Source organism: Polypterus senegalus, chromosome 4 (assembly GCF_016835505.1).
Source record: "Polypterus senegalus isolate Bchr_013 chromosome 4, ASM1683550v1, whole genome shotgun sequence".
NCBI classification, from domain to species: Eukaryota; Metazoa; Chordata; class Cladistia; order Polypteriformes; family Polypteridae; genus Polypterus; species Polypterus senegalus.
Window position 1 is genome coordinate 216,386,788 of NC_053157.1, and position 18,504 is coordinate 216,405,291.

The following is an 18,504-nucleotide window of genomic DNA, read 5'->3' on the forward strand; positions in this document are numbered from 1 at the left end:
TGATGTGCCACTTTGTACGAACTCCCACAAAGGGATAATGAAACCACACTGAACTCCTTTATCTGTTAATGTTTATTATTAGCAGACCAAAATGTTAAAACAGAAAACATCCGAGTGCTCAAACTTTGCTGGTACAACTCCAGAGAACCTGTGGGGAGATGGGAGAAATTTCCAGAAAGCCAACCATCATTGCCGCACTCCACCACTCTGAGCTTTGTGAAGAGTGGTCAGACGGAAGCATCTTCTCAGTATACATGGTAGTCCACTTGGAGTTTGCAAAACTTCACCTAACGGTCTCAAATTGCGATAAACAAGATTCCTTGGTCTGATGAAACCAAGATTTGCATCGTGTATGGAGGAAATCAGGAACTGCTCATCGCCTGTGCAATACCATTCTAATATCTTTTTTGATGAATTATTGTTGCACTATAGCAGACCTCTCAGTGCATTTCTTCATGTTATGAACATGTTTTTCATTCTTAATTCATGTAAAATCACTTCTTTTGTTTTCTTTCACTAGTTTTTAAGTACTGTTATTATTTCTACAAAATGTTTTAAAACATTCACAAATTTTCTTTTGATCATTATTGCCTTTGCGCTACCTATGCAGGAAATTCCAGACATGTGGCCAGCACTGTTCATGTATAGTTAGAATGCTCAGATATCAATGAGATCTGCTACCAGTTACTCTCCATGTACTACCAATTTACTGGATGAATGAAAAGATTTGAAACCCAGAAAACAAGGAAAAAGAGATGGACTTTGAGTATGTCTGAGACAGAGAAGTTTAAGAACAACTTTGTCAACTATCATCAAAAGCAACGCAATGCCCAGTAATTGCAAAATAAACTGGATGAGCTGAGAGCATCTGTGTGATTCTTCCATCAGTACAGTGAAAGCTGTCTGATGTGCTTTACTGAGACATGGCTTAAGAATACCTACTCAGATACAGCTGCTGAAGTCGATCAATTTGTTCTGGTAAGCAGTCTGGTGGTACGATCTTCCGTTACATTAACAAAAGGTGATGCAATAACTGTAAAAAAAATTAAAAAGCATATCTGCACACAGGGCGGCACGGTGGCACAGTAGTAGCGCTGCTGCATCGCAATTAGGAGACCCAGGTTCTCTTCCCAGTTCCTCCCTGCGTGGAGGGTGCATGTTCTCCCCATGTCTGCGTGGGTTTCCTCCAGGTACCCGGTTCCCCCATAGGTTTCCATCCATTATCTAACCCGCTGAATCCCCATAGTCCAAAGACATGCAGGTTAGGTGAATTGGTGATTCTAAATTGTCCCTGCGGTGGGTTGGTGCCCTGCCCGGGATTGGTTCCTGCCTTGTGCCCTGTGTTGGCTGGGATTGGATCCAGCAGACCTCCGTGACTCTGTGTTTGGATTCAACGGGTTGTTAAATGGATGGATATCTGCACACTGAATACTGAAATACTCACTGTCCGAATTCACCATTCATGACCACAAGAGTTTAATCAATTATTTGTAACAGTAGTTTACATACCATCACATGCTGATGTGGAAGCTGCATTTTAAACGATTCTTGAAACTGTTCAGAAACTAGAAACGAAATCACCTGGGTCTTTCAAATTTGTGATGAATGATTTTAATTTATGTAATCTGGAATCAGTATTACCACACTACCATCACTGTGAGTATATTTATACTAGAGTACACAAAACAGTAGATGAGAGTTATGAAAACGGCCCTGACACCTACATATCGTGTCACTGAGCACCCCTCGGTGTGCCTGACTGTGTCATTATTCATTTACCTCCAAAGTAAAAACACAAACTAAAACTGACCATATAAAAAACAAAACTGGGGCAAAGGTGGTGCAGCGGGACTGCAGGAATTCTTTTCCTGTACTGACTGGGATATGCTGACATCTTCATAGTCACTGAATGAGGCCACCTACACTATAAATGAATATATGAAATTCTGTTAGTCAGTGTTGTAAGCCATGGATCACTAAAAAACTTAAAGCACTACTAGTGGAAAACAACATGCTCATTAAGAAAATAAGACAGACGAAAAATACACTTTACAGTCAAGGAACAGGTTAATTAAACAAAATAAAAAGATGTATGGGGGAAAAAAACAAGAGGTGGCTTAATGATAACAATCCAAAGCTGGTTTGGAAAGGCCTAATAACAATCATAGGACTGGGTTAAAAAAAAAAAAAGAGTGTGAACTTTCCGGTAGAAAAAGACCAGGGGCCTTAATGTATAAACGGTGCGTACGCACAAAAATGTTTGCGTACGAATGTTTCCACGTTCAAATCGAGATGTATAAAACCTAAACTTGCCGTAAAACCATGCACATTTCCACAGTAGCTCATACCCTGTCATACGCAAGTTCTCTGCTCGGTTTTGCAGACTGGCGGCACCCAGCGTCAAAGCAATGCTACTGTTCCTGTGTGGTTTATCGTTCTTTTTCAAATCCACATTACTGACGTGGCTTTATAAATACACTGAAATTAACTGCATATTACTTATTACTTTAAAGCATCTGATTGTAATTAACCTGTAACAATATAATGGTCCATGGAATGGCCAAACTATTCTAAATACCATAGCTGCTTTAGCATTGTTACTCTCACTGCACCTTCTTCTCCTTCTGTCAGCTGCTCCTGTTAGGGGTTGCCACAGCGGATCATCTTTTTCCATATTACTCTCACTGCACCACTCGGAGCAGCTGATCGGAAAGATAATTATCGGTATACAGCATCAAGCACACGCTGCCTCAGCCATGCTTCCTATTTGAACTGCTTCTCACACAGCAAACGCTTCAAAACCTTTACTGTATGGACCTCGTGGTTCAGAAACGGTTTCAATCCAAGAGCTCTAAATGCAATCAATCGCTCCATCAACTGCTCCTTGTAGAACTGTTTGTACTTATAAGTACAATCACCTCACTGTAAATTTGCACTACAGTTATAATATTGCACAACCTGCGCCATTTTATAAAGCGCGTATTTACATATGATGACGATATCATTTTTAAGATGAAATGCAGCAAAATGTTTATTATATTATACAGATAAAACTTTAACTTCATTGAAATAATCTATATTGTTAATAATTAAAGGACACGGTGTCACTATGGGGCGGCACGGTGGCGCAGTGGTAGCGCTGCTGCCTCGCAGTTAGGGGACCCGGTTTAGTTTGCATGTTCTCCCCGTGGTTCATGGGTTTCCTCCGGCACTTCCTCCCACTATCCAAAGACTTGCAGGTTAGGTGGATTGGCGATTCTAAATTGGCCCTAGTGTGTGCTTGGTGTGTGGGTGTGTTTGTGTGTGTCCTGCGGTGGGTTGGCACCCTGCCCAGTATTGGTTCCCTGCCTTGTGCCCTGTGTTGGCTGGGATTGGCTCCAGCAGACCCCCGTGACCCTGTATTCGGATTCAGCGGGTTAGGAAATGGATGGATGGAGGGTGTCACTATGCTAGCAAGGATCTGGCGCTCCGTTCACGGATTGTTCCTGCCTCGCACTGTATGCTTCACTGGGAATGGCGTGAAGAATAGAATAATTAAAAATGTAGTATGAAGATATTTAAATGTTCCTTAAAATATTTTAAGAATCTGCGTTATAAGCTTACAGATGGATTAACGTCTATTACAGAGCTGATTGTGTGGCGATTGGGTATTTGGAGAAAGAAAAGGAAGGACAGGAATTGGAGGTTGGTACGTTTGTAAGAGACAGTACTGCTGCAATAAATTATTTTATAGAAGGTTGTGCACAATCACTGTGCCACCATGTTCCCATGTTTAATAACATGCTTTAACTCCTATCATCATGAAAATGATATCATGTATACATCTCAGTATTTTAGTTATTCAGAGAGCTGGAATATCATGAATGTAATGGATTCTGTGTCCTGTCGGAAGTAGAGAAAGCCGGTTTAAGAAGCATGTAGTGATTCATACACATAGAGCACATAGAAGATCAAATACAAAACAAAGCATTTAACGTACTACTTTAGTTACGATGGGATTTGAGAAACTAGTAAATTAAACGATTTTAAGATTAAGTTTATGATGTTCTACTTTAAAGACAAAATAGACTACATGATTAAAGTGGAAATTTCGAGATTAAAGTTGACATTTCATGCTTTTTCCCCACTGTGTGCCTATTTTTTTTTCTCTGTACCCTAATAAGCTTTCAAATGACATTCAGACGGTGGGCTACGACATGTCTTTTCACGGTGACTTTGATATGTGACTTCATTTTTATTTCGCGCACTGTGCAACTTTGTGAACTTGAGCTTTTGAGTTTCTCCGACATGCTATGTCACTCGATCAGCTTCCTTTTCTTGTTTATACCACTGTTTAAACGAACAAATAGTATGTTTTTCCTTGCCTCCGCTTGGCATTCGCTGAAATTGTTCTATTTTTCCTTGTGGTTTTGCCATTGTCTTTTCACAGAACGCTGAGCATAAGGGCTATTAATATTGATTTACATATTCAAAGAGGCGTAATTCTGGGAGGAGTTGGGGCAGGACAGTAGGCGCATGCACGTGCGTTACTTTTCACGCTGATCAGGATTTATGTAGCGGAAGAACGTAGAAGTGTGCTTACGCACAGATTCCTGCATCTGGATTTTTCTGTGCGTATGCACATTCCCGCTTTTGTGCTTACGCCATGTTATAGTGTGAGTTCTACGCACGGCATTATACATGAGGCCCCAGAAGCTTTTAGCAGATGAACTTAATAACTTTTTTAGCAGATTTGAAACAAATGATTTGAGCACCCAGGAATTCTGCGGTAACAGGGTTCAGATTATCTGAAGTGAAGAAAGGCTTGTGGTAGGCTAAAACAAACAGGGCAGTGGGGCCAGATGGCATATCAGGTCTTCTCTTAAACTCCTGCTGTAAGCACCTCTCTCCAGTTTTGCTTTTTAACACTAGAATTACCGGAGCCTACGAGAAAGCTTCTAAATCCTGCCCACCTTAAATCCATTCTCACCTCTCTGTCAGTGTCTTTTGTCCTGTAAATGTGTCGATAAGCAGCAAGCAGCCTGGTATCCCATCCCCCTGCCCACCGCTGCAGTTCATTTTGCAAAGAAGTTTCCCAGAGCTCAGTGTTTATCTTTGAGTGAAGTGCTGGAGCTTTATAGGGTAAAATAGTGCATCATCATTTGTAATACATACATTTCATGTGTGTTCCGTATCAACAACAATCTATGTAAAATGTAGTTAACACAGAAATGTTTTTCATGTTTTAGTAATAATTGAAAGAATGTAGACATGAAATGTATAAGGTGTGAAGCCTGAAATACAAATATGAAATAAACACTTTCACAAAAGTTACAAGTATAACAAAACAATTGCACTTTTATTCAAGAATTTAACTGAAGAAAAAAGAAAGCAGGTTATGGTAGGTGGTTGATAATGAAAGCCTGCGTGGTGCAATGCTAAGAACTGCTGCCTTCCAATCAAGAGGTCATGGTTTTGATATCAGCTGCTTCCCAAATTTACCATTTTCAGAAGCGAGCTGCTCTTATTGTTAATATCATGCAATAAAAGCATACATTTGATTTGCGTCTGTAAATTTATAGTTAAAGTTAGTGTTTTTTTTCAGTTTTATTCTCTCACTCACATTCAAGCTCCCACACACCCCCCGGATCTGATGCTGTTTTCAGATAAAGACGTGCTTTAACAAACAAACTTGTTTTGTTACACCCCCTCTTTATTTGAAAACTGTGTCAGATCTTGTGCACGAACGAGACTGGGAAAACTGTGGACGTAGATGTGAGTGGTGTGCGTGACTGAGAATGACTGTGGATGTCAATTTTTTTTTATTCAGTTTTATTCTTGTGCTCCTGCTCACGCTGAATTAGTATGCACCTTCTGATCCATTATGTCAAAGCCGCACTGACAAAAAAGAGAGACTTAGGTATATATGACATTTGGAATAATTCATTTTATGACCTGTATTGTACATTTCGGAAAACGTTGTTGCACTAATACAACATTCTATTCATTTGCATACCTTCATGCGGTTGTAGTTAGTGACCGCATTTGGTTTTTTGTTCTGATCTTGTTGCTGCATGCTGGTATTTCTTTTGAACTCCAGGAGATGCAGAGGACAGCATAGTACAGAGAGGTCAGTTCTGCGCTACATGTAATCATCAGATTCAAATGTTAACAGTTCCCACACTCACTCAAGGGCCGTCTTTACGACATGTGTATAAGGTGTGAAGCCTGAAGTCCAAATATCAAATAAACACTTTCACAAAAAGTACAAGTATAACAAAGCAAGTACGCTTTTATTCAAGAATATAACCAAAGAAAAAAGAAAGCAGGTTACAGTAGGTGGTTCATGCGACAGCTTGCGTACTGCAATGCTAAGAACTGCTGACTCCCAACCAAGAGGTTCTGGGTTCAATGCTGGCAGCTTCTCAAGTTTACCATTTTGAGTAGAGAGCTGCTATTATTGTTAATATTATACAATAAAAACATAAATTTGATTTGCGTCTGTAACAGCCACTGTAAATTTATAGTGCTTGTTAAAGTTAGTATTTTTTTTATTCTGTTTTATTCTCTCAGTCGCGTTCACACGCGCCCTGATCTGACACTGTTGTTTTCAAATAAAGATGCAGTATAACAGAGGTGAACTCAGATCGGAGAAAGAGAACAGAAGCCATCCCCGCAAGAAACGTCGACTCACATATAAGAACAACGCAGCTGCACCAGGCGTGAAGGCGAAAGATGGCACCGTCTGGACACAGGGCGAAGTCTGGCGTCATCCTGCCAATCACCTGTCCTTCAAAGTGACCAACTCATAGGACGCATATCTGGAGAGGATGAAAGTCACTCTCTAAATGAAGTGGACTTTATGGTAAACTGGTGTAATAAACCATCTCACTTTAAATATATATATATATATATATATATATATATATATATATATATATATTAATTTATTTTAAGAGACAGAAATCTGCATTCACCCATTGTTGTTCAGGGGCGAAGGTAGAAAATGTGACTGAATATAAATACATACAGTAGGGGCTAACCTAGATAACAATCTTAACTGGAATACAAATACAAAATATAATTCTCTAAATGCAATCAGCGCTTACTTTTCCTCCATAAACTCAAACTATTTAAAGTAGACAAGGACCTCACGTTGTCCTTTTATCACAGTATGATCCAGTCTGTTAATACATTCAGTTTCATTGCCTGGTTTAGTAGTCTTGACAAACCAAAATTTACAAAAGCTCCAGATGGTTACTAAGCATGCAGCTAAAACTATTAGGGCTAATGCAGATGATCTGGCAACTGTGTGTGTGAGAGGACAATGCTAAAGAAACTAGAAATAACCTCAAATGATGATAGACATCCGTGACATGTAAAACGCAACTTCAATAAATGATGGACAGTTGCTTTGAAAATCCACATGAATCGTTCCAGAAATTCCTTTCTTCCCAGTGCCATACAATCTTTTAATAAGGAATATTGGAGAAAATTGTAGAGTTGATACATATCCTGTAACCTTTTTTGAGTAAATATACACTATCAAATTGCCTTACCTTAACCTGTCTTGTCTACGCTTTATTTCGGTCTGTTATTAGATGCAACCCAGAAGGCAAATGTCATGTCTTAAAAATATTATTTATTCAGCAGATAACTTTATCCAATGTGACTTACAATATTTTATTTTTTCAACTGGAGAGCAGGCAGGTGATGAGGTGACTTGCTTGTGGTCACACAATGGCAGTAGAAGGATTTGAAGTCCTAAGCTTCAATTTTTCCACATTAAATTGAGTTAGAACAACATTGTATTCATTAATAAGGTGTAATTTGTTCAAACTTAATTAGCAATTTTGTACCTATATGCTAAGACTGAAACATTTTTTTTTGTGTTCATGAAATAACTAGTCACAATTAAAACAATATTTTTATGAGTTTCATATTGCAAGCCTGCAGTAATCAGCAATCATTGCCATTTTTTTCTATTTTTATTTTGGGAATACTATAAATCCCCTGGAATTTTATCCAAATGCCTTTAAAATTAAAAACACGGGAGAAAAAGTGAGCACCGGTTTGAGTCCAGGATTAAAGTGTAACAAATCCTGTTCTGTATAATGCCCATTCTCCCCTTTAATGCTATTGTCAACCTAAAGGCTAGAGCACGTTACTGCATTACTAAATACTTGAAAAAAAGCATTAATGACCGCTCCTTCAAGTCATTATCTAGACACGCTCCACTTTCTAAACTATTACCTATTTGCCATGATGGATGCTCGTAAAAGTACCTCGTTGACCCCAGCCAGGCCCACCTACACAATTATCTTCATTCAGCAGACCATGTGCTCCTGTCGCCGCTAACACACTTTAATTTCCACTGTTGTGTTAACCTGTTACCCCGTGTCTTGTTTTGTATTCTTACAATCAGCGCAGCGCTATATGGACTAAGGGGCGTTGCCTTTAAATACCTCCCGGTCAATTAGTTAGTTCGAAGCATGAAAACGAGTATTCCTCTCCTCTGTGTGGTTTTCGCCGAATACTCGGGTTTCCCCCCCTCTCATTGTCCATGGACTCGCACGTGCTGGTAAATTGCCGCAATAAACGTTCCCGACAAGAACGTTTTCAGTCTTGCGCCTGATGCTATCCACATATTTACAGACCCTATGGGCTGAACGGAGAAGACTTGACAAGTGAGGATGCGGCAGTTACAGACCACCGAGCAGCCTTCCCGAGTTCTACTGTCCGAAATCACACGTAACTACGTATCGCGGGGAGCACCTTACTTTGGTCTGCTATTCGGAGATCGGCAACTGTCCTTACTGACTTGACTGGTGTGTTAGGATGTGGGCGGAGTCGAGGGTGGGAGGGATAAGTGCAGAAACGTCCTTTGTCGTCTATTACTATAACCCTACTCGACAGACGTCCGAGGATTTACAAGCTACGGAGAACTTTCGAAGCTGGTTGGGAGGAGTGTTTACGCACCACAATGGGTGAGAAGACCTGGAGTCGCATCGGGGGCTGTCGGGTTGTTTGAGGGAGGAGGGCGTGGGGCCACTCGCCCCACCTTTGGACAGCGATTTGTTATTTAATTTTTTTTTTTATTTTTGTGGGCACCACATGTGCCATTGATGCACGCAGCCTGTATGCCGGACTCGTCTTCATTTATGCTGTTCGAGCGCCACCCCGAAACCCCCGTAGTATTCTAAGGAACTACGATTTGGACACCACTCTGTAAACAAATTCCATGGCTCTTCTCCTGGGAAACAAAAACCCAGTGGAAAGTATTCGGCTTTGGGTCGGATTCGCGTGAAAACTAAGACCAGGAGTCTCGCCATTTCCTTCTCCATCAAACATGTTTAGAGCGTTTTCTGCTTTATCGTAAAGTCGATGTCTGGTAAGCGACGTCTCGAGTCGAGTAAAGTTGTCAATCAGTGAAACGCCAAAAATCATTTTTGAAAATGAAACCAGTGCAAAGCCAGGTGATGAAAAGATCCACAGTTTACGGTTTCAACCCGGTTCATGGTAAAGCGACAGCTGATCCGCCCAAGCGAGACATCATTGAGCAGCCTGTAGGAGAAGGCCGTCTAGTTCTCTTCGTGCACACGTGCCTTTCAGCGTACAGACAAACGGACCGTCGTCGGGTAACACACACCACGTCGTTTAACCGAGGAGGTGTCGCACGATTTCTGTAACCTTTATTCAACTATTTTGCATTTACATAGCGCGATATATGGCGATTTACGTAACAGTATAAAACTCGAGCAACCGCAAGATGGTGACATCTGTCAAATGTAAAAGCAGACAGTCACATGATGTAGTTGCTTTCCGAGATTAACATTAAAGGAAATAAAGTTTCGAAGATGGCCTTTTTAAACTCATTTTTGTTTTAAGAAAAAAACAACCTTTCATACTCCAGTTGCTTGTTCAACCTCCGGAGGAACATTATCGTTTACTAATCGAGATAGAAATAATTCTGCCCAGCGGAAGGTCATTTTCTATTAATTCCCACACAGAATGTGTAATAAATATTTGTGTGCTGGCCGTGTTGGTTTGTGTGATAGCACAGCGTGTAAACTGTAATGTCTACGAAGCAGCTACAAACACTTAACTTTGATTGCCAGATTTTCTAGGCAGCTTCTCAGTCGCTCAGCATTTTCAAAAAGTATTAAGAGATTTATAAAGTAACTGATTTCTCACTGTGCTCGTCCTCTTCTGCCTGAGAGCTCTGACGTGAAACGAACGACTGGAAACGCGGCGTGTCCCCTTCGGATTTACACTTGCAGTTGCCATTTGAGCTCAGTCAGGCTGAAGCTCCATGCCAACGGCAACTGCTGAACTACGCTCAGTGCGTCCAAGCTGAAATACACGCGGAGATGAACGGCGTCAGCTGTCTGATCTTTTTTTTTTCTGTTGCTGGAGGAAGATCGTATTGTTAACAATGATAGTCCTTATCTATCAAAACACTGGACGCAAAAGGAGTATTTTGCTATCAAAAGCTGAAAATTAATATGTGGTTGGCTACCTTGCAGGACATTAACAAATTAAGAAAAACTGGACTTTGCCTGTGTTATTGGACATATGCAGCCATAGTCCTTTTAAAATCGTGATGAATTGGTATTTCACAAATCTGTTCACCATCTAATCATGGTTATATACAGTAAGGTGTCTGTAATAGATCTAAATGGATAAAGGGTCTTACTGGAACTTTATTGTGGATGGGTCCCTTTGGAACTGGAAATGGTTCCCCTATGGCATTGTTCTGAATAATCGCTCTGGCACCTTTTAGTTTTAAGGATGTACACTGTTACTAAATGTTACAAAACAGAGATTAAGCTGGGTCCAGAGGCAAAAAAGATTGAGAACCACTGGCTTAGATGATGAAAGTGTTGAAAGTGGAAACGTCTAAATCCATTTCGGAAGTTGCTCTACCTGTACACTCTTAAAAATAATACTTTACTGGATTGTGCGATACCTCATAGAATCATTGCTTGTCAATGAAATGTTTAATTCTATGAAGGGTTTTTTGCAAATTAAATCAGTTCTTTGTGGTGTGAAAGGTTTCCAAATATATGGACAAACCAGAAATCTTTGAAGTATGTTATTCTCCCCAGCAGGATACATAACAGATCAAGAAAATCTGAACTTGCAGTATCCTGTGTTATTGCATGTAGCAAGAATTCTTTTAAAATCAGGATCCAATTGGTATTTCCAGACCTTTTCTCATCTATTCATGGCTATTTATGGAGCCTGTTATGCATCTAAATAAATTTTAAAGGTTCTTTTGGGAGCCATCATGTGGATGGTTCTTTTGGAAACCAAAAGTGGTTGCCCTCTGGCATCTGTCTGAAGAACCGCTCTGGCACCTTTATATTTAAGAGGGATAGGACAGTCTCCATTTGTTGTTTGCAATTGACATTTCTTTTGTCCATGTGTAGCACTTTTCCGCATTGAACTTTATTTTCCAAGAGTTTACACAGCTCTCCTTATTGCTTACAATTTTTGTTTCATTTGTGAATTTCACAAGTTTACTAACTATACCAAAATCAAGGTTATTTTTGTAAATCAGAACAAGTACTGGTCCAACAGACCCCAAACCTCCCCAAAATTACAACCTCGCTATGCAGGAGCAGACTTCCCTTTTCTGCACTTTTTGTATGCTGTCGGTCAACTAAACTGAGATGCAGATAGATTTCTTGAAATTCTGATACACAGAAGTACTAGGATGTTGTACAGTGTTAAGTATTCTGTATATGGTGAGAAGTTAAGCAAAATGACACCTTTTATTGGCTAACTAGAAAGAATACAATATGTAAGCTTTCAAGGCAACTCCGGCTCCTTCTTCAGGCAAGATGTAATACAGAAAGTGGAATTCTCTTTGTTTATATAGACACTAGGACAGATACAGCACTGGAAAACCTTTAAGCGAGGCATCTTGGATGTAAAAAGTGAATAGACCTTCGGATACACAGAAGATAATGGCAGTATTGAGTTCAGGAGGCTCAGCTTTAGCGGTTTCCTGACTATTAAACTGCCTACGGTAGCCTTATGACAGTGAAGTCATCGTGGATTTGATTTGATGTGCTGTGCTCTGCTGTGAATTCTTGCTGTTAAGTTTTCTTTCAGCCGTGTAGCCTTCTTCAGATGTGGTCTACATTTTGTGTCTTCAGCTTTTATTTATGCTGATGCAGCCATTCGTCAAAGCCATCTCTGAAAACTTGTTTTTATTTTTAGATTTGTAGAAGGTTTTTTTTTAACTTGCTAATCCAATTAAGAGAAATTTAAACATGAATTGTCACTATATCTGTAGATTTTTTTTTTATGTATGGTATATTTTGTAGGACTATGATAGATTTAGTTTTTTATTTTTGAATTCTAAACTCTGATATTGAACTCTGGCTCAAGTTGTGCTAGCTGGTTTTTTTTTTTTTTTGTTCAGTTTAGAGATATATTTGGAGTTGTGTAGCCTACCCCCTTCCCACGGTGTTCCTACTGTAATGTGAAGAACTCTTGGCATTTCATCCCGTTGGGACTGTGCCCAGAAGACAGTATGCCTTTTTTTTTTTTTTGCTGCCTTTCATTCTGCTGTGGCTGCCTGATCAAGTTTCTCAGACAGTAAGGTGGAAAATGTGTGCATGTACAAGAAATTGTGCATTATCACCAAAAGCAAAAATAAAAAGATTTAAACCATATGTGTGCAAGTGTGCTGCAATCTCTGTCTGGGAGACAGAAGTGTGAATTAATTAGAGGGGGGGAGACAAATGTGACTGAATGTCGGCTGCCATTTCACCCTTCCAGTGCCTTAGGTGATATGCACATGGCCCTGTGAATTAATGTTATTCTACTGTATTTTGTGTGAATCCTATTTATAATGTTTGTGTTAAGCTTCTGAGTCTATTTGATTACATCTGTTTTGTCGAGCCATTAAATACACACAAGTTTATTTTTTCTTTTAAAAACTACTGCTTATATTGTAATTGCTTGTGTGTGAAATCTTTTATCTACACATACATCACCTGCATTTATCTGTACATACGTGTTAATATTATTTAGATGGATGATAATTTTGTTCTCCATTTCATAAATCTACTTTTGTTTTGTTGAGACCCTGCTTACTGTTTTTGTTTCATGTACTCAGAGCAGATTCCGTTTATATTAATTAAACAGACCATTCTCATTAACCCAGCCTATTTTGGGGGGGGGATTTTGCCATACGGTTACACTCTACATTGTGCTAATAATGATGTGGAGGCCACTAATTCAATAACGCAAGACATTTTACAGACTAGAGCCGTCTGTACACTCGCAGATCTCAGTCTGCCTTAGACCGTGTAAAAGTCATCATGGCTTCATTCTGTCCAGTCAATTGGCCCTTTGTGTGGGCACATACTCCCAGTTATTTACTGTGGTATTCTTGTCTGTTCCATGTGTTTTTATTTGCTATACTGGGAAGGACTGTCCTGGATTAACTATTAATTACCAGATAGAGCAGCAGAGACTGAAGTGTTGGATATGCTGTTTAGAAATTGTCATTTGTCTGGAACGGATTTAGTAATCAATTACTGTAGTTAATTTGCAATCAGAGGAACACTGAAATAAATTTATGAAATTATTTCTTAAAATAGTGTGGCGCAATAGCACAGTGTTCAGCACTGCTATTTCACAGATTGAGTGTTCTGTACCGGGTCATGAACTTTGTGAAGCTTCAACATTCGTTCCATGTTTGCATGGCTTTTCTGACAGGTGCTTCTGCTTTGCTATTAAATCTTTAAGATGTGCATTCTGTTAATTCTCAGTTCATTGGTGATAGATGATTGTACCCTTTGATGTACTGACAATCCATTCAGGATTGATTCCTGCCTTGTACCGCGGGCTGCTTGCTCTCTATGTTCCTGAATGTGAAGGTTTGAGAAGGTTGTGTTCTTTCATGCAATGTGGTAACATGGTGATTATTTCAATTGCTTACTGTGAATGCAATAACTCGAGTCGCAGAATATATGTATTTAGGCTTAACTTTATTAATGCCATGGGGAAATTCAGATGCATAAAGCAGCAGAAACAACAAAAAAAAAAGGATACAGACTTGATCAATTGAAAAGTAAATAAAAAATAAATAGCAAATACATAGATAGGTACTACATAATTTGTCTACTAGTTTGATCCAGGTTTTGAGTTTGATGAAAACAGGTTTATTCGACACACAACAGCTGGCTAAGGAGGTGCCAAACTAAAATGCCATTTCCGGCCAGCATTAGGAAGCATCTTAGTTTTGCATTTGATAACATTACTTTGCATATAATACAGTGGGATGCAAAAGTTTGGGCAACCTTGTTAATAGTCATTATTTTCCTGTATAAATCATTGGTGGTTACGATAAAAAATGTCAGTTAAATATACAGTATCATATAGGAGACACACACAGTGATATTTGAGAAGTGAAATGAAAATCAGGCAGGTGCATAAATTTGGGCACCACAAAAAAGAAATGAAATCAATATTTAGTAGATCCGCCTTCTGCAGAAATTACAGCCTTTAAACGCTTCCTGTAGGTTCCAATGAGAGTCTGGATTGTGGTTGAAGGTATTTTGGACCATTCCTCTTTACAAAACATCTCTAGTTCATTCAGGTTTGATGGCTTCCGAGCATGGACAGCTCTCTTTAACTCACACCACAGATTTTCAATTATATTCAGGTCTGGGGACTGAGATGGCCATTCCAGAACGTTGTACTTGTTCCTCTGCATGAATGCCTTAGTGGATTTTAAGCAGTGTTTCGGGTCGTTGTCTTGTTGAAAGATCCAGCCCCGGTGAAGCTTCAGCTTTGTCACTGATTCCTGGACATTGGTCTCCAGAATCTGCTGATACTGAGTGGAATCCATGCGTCCCTCAACTTTGACAAGATTCCCAGTCCCTACACTGGCCACACAGCCCCACAGCATGATGGAACCACCACCATATTTTACTGTAGGTAGCAGGTGTTTTTCTTGGAATGCTGTGCTCCTTTTTCCTCCATGCTTAACACCCCTTGTTATGCCCAAATAACTCCATTTTAGTTTCATCAGTCCACAGCACCTTATTCCAAAATCCACTTCCTCTGCATCACTCTCGCATACAGCATCTCCTTGTGTAAAGTGCTCCAAATGGTTGAACGATGAACAGTGACTCCATCTGCTGCAAGATGATGTTGTAGGTCTTTGGTGCTGGTCTGTGGGTTGACTCTGACTGTTCTCACCATTCGTCACTTCTGTCTTTCCGAAATCTTTCTTGGTCTGCCACTTTGAGCCTTAACTTGAACTGAGCCTGTGGTCTTCCATTTCCTCAATATGTTCCTAACTGTGGAAACAGACAGCTTAAATCTCTGGGACAGCTTTCTGTATCCTTCCCCTAAACCATGATGGTGAACAATCTTTGTCTTCAGGTCATTTGAGAGTTGTTTTGTGACCCCCATGTTGCTACTCTGCAGAGAAAATTAAAGGAGGAGGGAAACTTACAATTGACCCCCTTAAATGGTCTTTCTCATTATAGGATTCACCTGTGCATGTAGGTCAGGGGTCCCTGAGCTTACCAAGCCAATTTGAGTTCCAATAATTAGTTCTAAAAGTTTTGGAATCAATAAAATGACAACGGTGCCCAAATTTGGGCACCTGCCTGATTTTGTTTGAACAATTATTGCACACTTTCTGTAAATCCAATAAACTTCATTTCACTTCTCAAATATCACTGTGTGTGTTTCCTATGTGATATATTTAACTGACATTTTTTATCGTAACAACCAACGATTTATACAGGAAAATACTGACTATTAACAAGGTTGCCCAAACTTTTGCATCCCACTGTGTACAGATTTACCAATGCAAGCATTTTTGAACATATTTTTGAAATCAGCAAAAAAAATGCTTAGAACTGAAGCCTTTTTCTAAAAGTGTATTTTACTATAATCAAAAAAGACAACTGGTCCGTAAGTACTGTGGAACGTCTTGCCTTTAACATTTTGCTTCTTGACGTGACTTGTTAATGTAAGCAATAAGTACAAATTTGATTGGTTGTTATGTCATATCAGGCATCTGTTAAATTGATCAGTTATTTTAATTTTAAAATTTGAAGCATATTTGCAATAGTAATGGTGATTGGGTGGTGTATTCCCTGCTGTCAGTTATTTACTCTGGTATCCATGTATTTTTATTTGCTATACTGGGAAGGACTGTCCTGGATTAACTATTAATTACACAGACAGAGCATCAGAAGCTGAAGAGTTGGAGGTGCTGTTTAGAAATTATGCCCTCATTTGTCTGGAACGGATTAAGTAATTACTGTAGTTGATTTGCAATTGGAGGAACACTGAAATATATGAAATTATTTCCTAAAATAATGTGGCACAATAGCACAGTGTTCAGAACTGCTATCTCACAGATTGAATGTCCTGTACCGGGTCATGAACAATAGTGATGGTGACTTGGTAGTGTAACAAATGTTATGAACTTGGGGTTCAAAAAACACCTCAGAAATGCCCACTAGAAGGGGTAAACTGTCAAACCCCAGCTAGAAATTAAAAAGGCAAACATAGAATCTTCATAACTATGCATATTTGTAAAAATAAATCTTATTTAAGTCTAACTCTGAAGAGCTCAAAATTCAAAAAGGAGTTCCTTGAAAAAGGCAGTCGCAAAGCAAATAGTGTCCCAATACAGAAGTGCAACGAATAAGGCAAAAGATGAAAACCCAGAAAATTCAGAGAAAGCACTCGGAAAATTAAAAAAGACCCTCATTAAGCTCCGGAGCATTGAATGAATTTCAAGGAGTTGTGGATTTTTCTCAGCCTTTATAGGGTTGTGGCAGAAACATTCTGTTCAAAGAAGGCACTTGCAGACCTCGGGATATGCAGGCAGAATGGTACTCTTTTATTACAAAAAGTACAGAATCGTCTCAATTCAGTGAAATGAGCAATTGGCATTGGGGCTACCTTACTTTTATTACAGTTCTTATCAAGAGTTTACCTCACTCCGCTCATCTGTCACTCCTGTCTGACTTCCAAATTGCCGTTGCTTTGGTCCTACCTCTAGCTCCACCAGGATTTCCTAGCTTAATGAGCATAACACTCTATTCCATCCATCATGCCCCCTTGACAGTCCCTCTCTCTACCTTCAACCCACCCAGTTCCTGCCATCATTATCTCTAGTTCTCAGCTCATGTTCACCACCTTGAGAAAAAAAGTGGGGTTTGATTGGTTTGCCCGTCATCCTCTCTTCACATACCTGACCTTGACTCATGAAATGTTGGTGGTTTACAGTTTGCTAAGAAAAATAAAAAATATACAGGCACAGGCATTTGTGTGAATTACCTTTTACTTTTACTAACGTGCACTGAGATATAATATATATTTTCATATATGCTTGTGATTCTCTTTGAATATATTCAAATCATTATCTTTAATGGTATACTTTTCTATGTGGGCAGTCAATTGACAGTGAAGTGTAGGTTGCTTTGCCCCTAGGGGATCCACCCAGAAAGGAAATGCTTGGCACATGGGAAAAATTGCGTAGACATAAAGAAACTAAATAACAATGTTAACCTAAAAATGAACAAAGCACACATAAAAGGGTCATTTGGACCCAGGCTGAAACATAACAGATGGCACAGTTGCAAGCTGCTTTGCCAAATTGTATGTATAATGTATAGTGTGTGTGTATAATGTACTGATGTATGTGTGTCAAGAAACACTACTGGGGCTCCTTCATACTTGCAGCCATATTTCTTTACATTGCTTGACTGGGACTGCTTTTTTATTTTTTGCCAACTTTCTTTTTTTTCTTATTCTGATGTGTATTTGAGGGGAAGGTTGTTGTTGTTTATTATTTGTTTGTTTATTTATTTAATGATCTTCTGCAAAAAGCCAAATTTCTCCCTGGGACAAATGCATGTCTGTTTGCCTGTGTGTGTATATGCATTTTTTTTTTTTTTTTTTTATTATTTATTATTTATTAATTTTATTACAATCAATACATAGCAATCAAGTTTTACAAAAAAAAAGAATTATGCTAAGAACAGATCGATCCTCACCCTTGAGAGAGAGAGCAAGCCAAACGGTATAAAATTTAAGGCTTTTAAAAATACCTAAATCAACAAATTCTCTGTGCTTTATAAAATCATTTCAAAATATTACTGATTAGATCCTGCCATGTTTTGAAAAAGTCTGCACAGATCCTCTAACTGAGTATTTGATTTTTCCAATTTTAAATAATATAACACATCAGTTTCCCACTGACTTAAAAGAGGAGAGTTTGGGTTCTTCCAGTTTATCAGAATAAGTCTGCGTGCCAACAGTGTAGTGAATGCAATCACAATTTGTTTGTCTTTCTCCACTTTAAGACCCTCTGGAAGAACCCCAAACACAGCTGTTAATGGGTTAGGAGGGATTGTGAGTCCAAGACTGTCTGAGAGGTAATTAAAAATTTTTGTCCAGAATAATGTTAATTTGGAGCAGGCCCAGAACATGTGACCTAGTGAGGCTGGGGCTTGGTTGCAACGTTCGCAG

The 18,504-nt window shown here is 39.2% G+C and overlaps 1 protein-coding gene across 1 annotated transcript in view; it reads left to right on the top strand.

The window, feature by feature from the left end:
* The first annotated feature begins 8,441 nt into the window (after nt 1–8,441).
* LOC120527963 (N-acetyllactosaminide beta-1,3-N-acetylglucosaminyltransferase 3-like) overlaps nt 8,442–18,504 on the top strand; it is a 60,613-nt gene continuing 50,550 nt past the window's right edge. Inside the window, exon 1 of the mRNA XM_039751958.1 lies at nt 8,442–8,966. Within this exon, the coding sequence (XP_039607892.1) occupies nt 8,963–8,966 (4 nt within the window). The 5' untranslated portion in view covers nt 8,442–8,962. The remainder of the gene's footprint in view (nt 8,967–18,504) is intronic.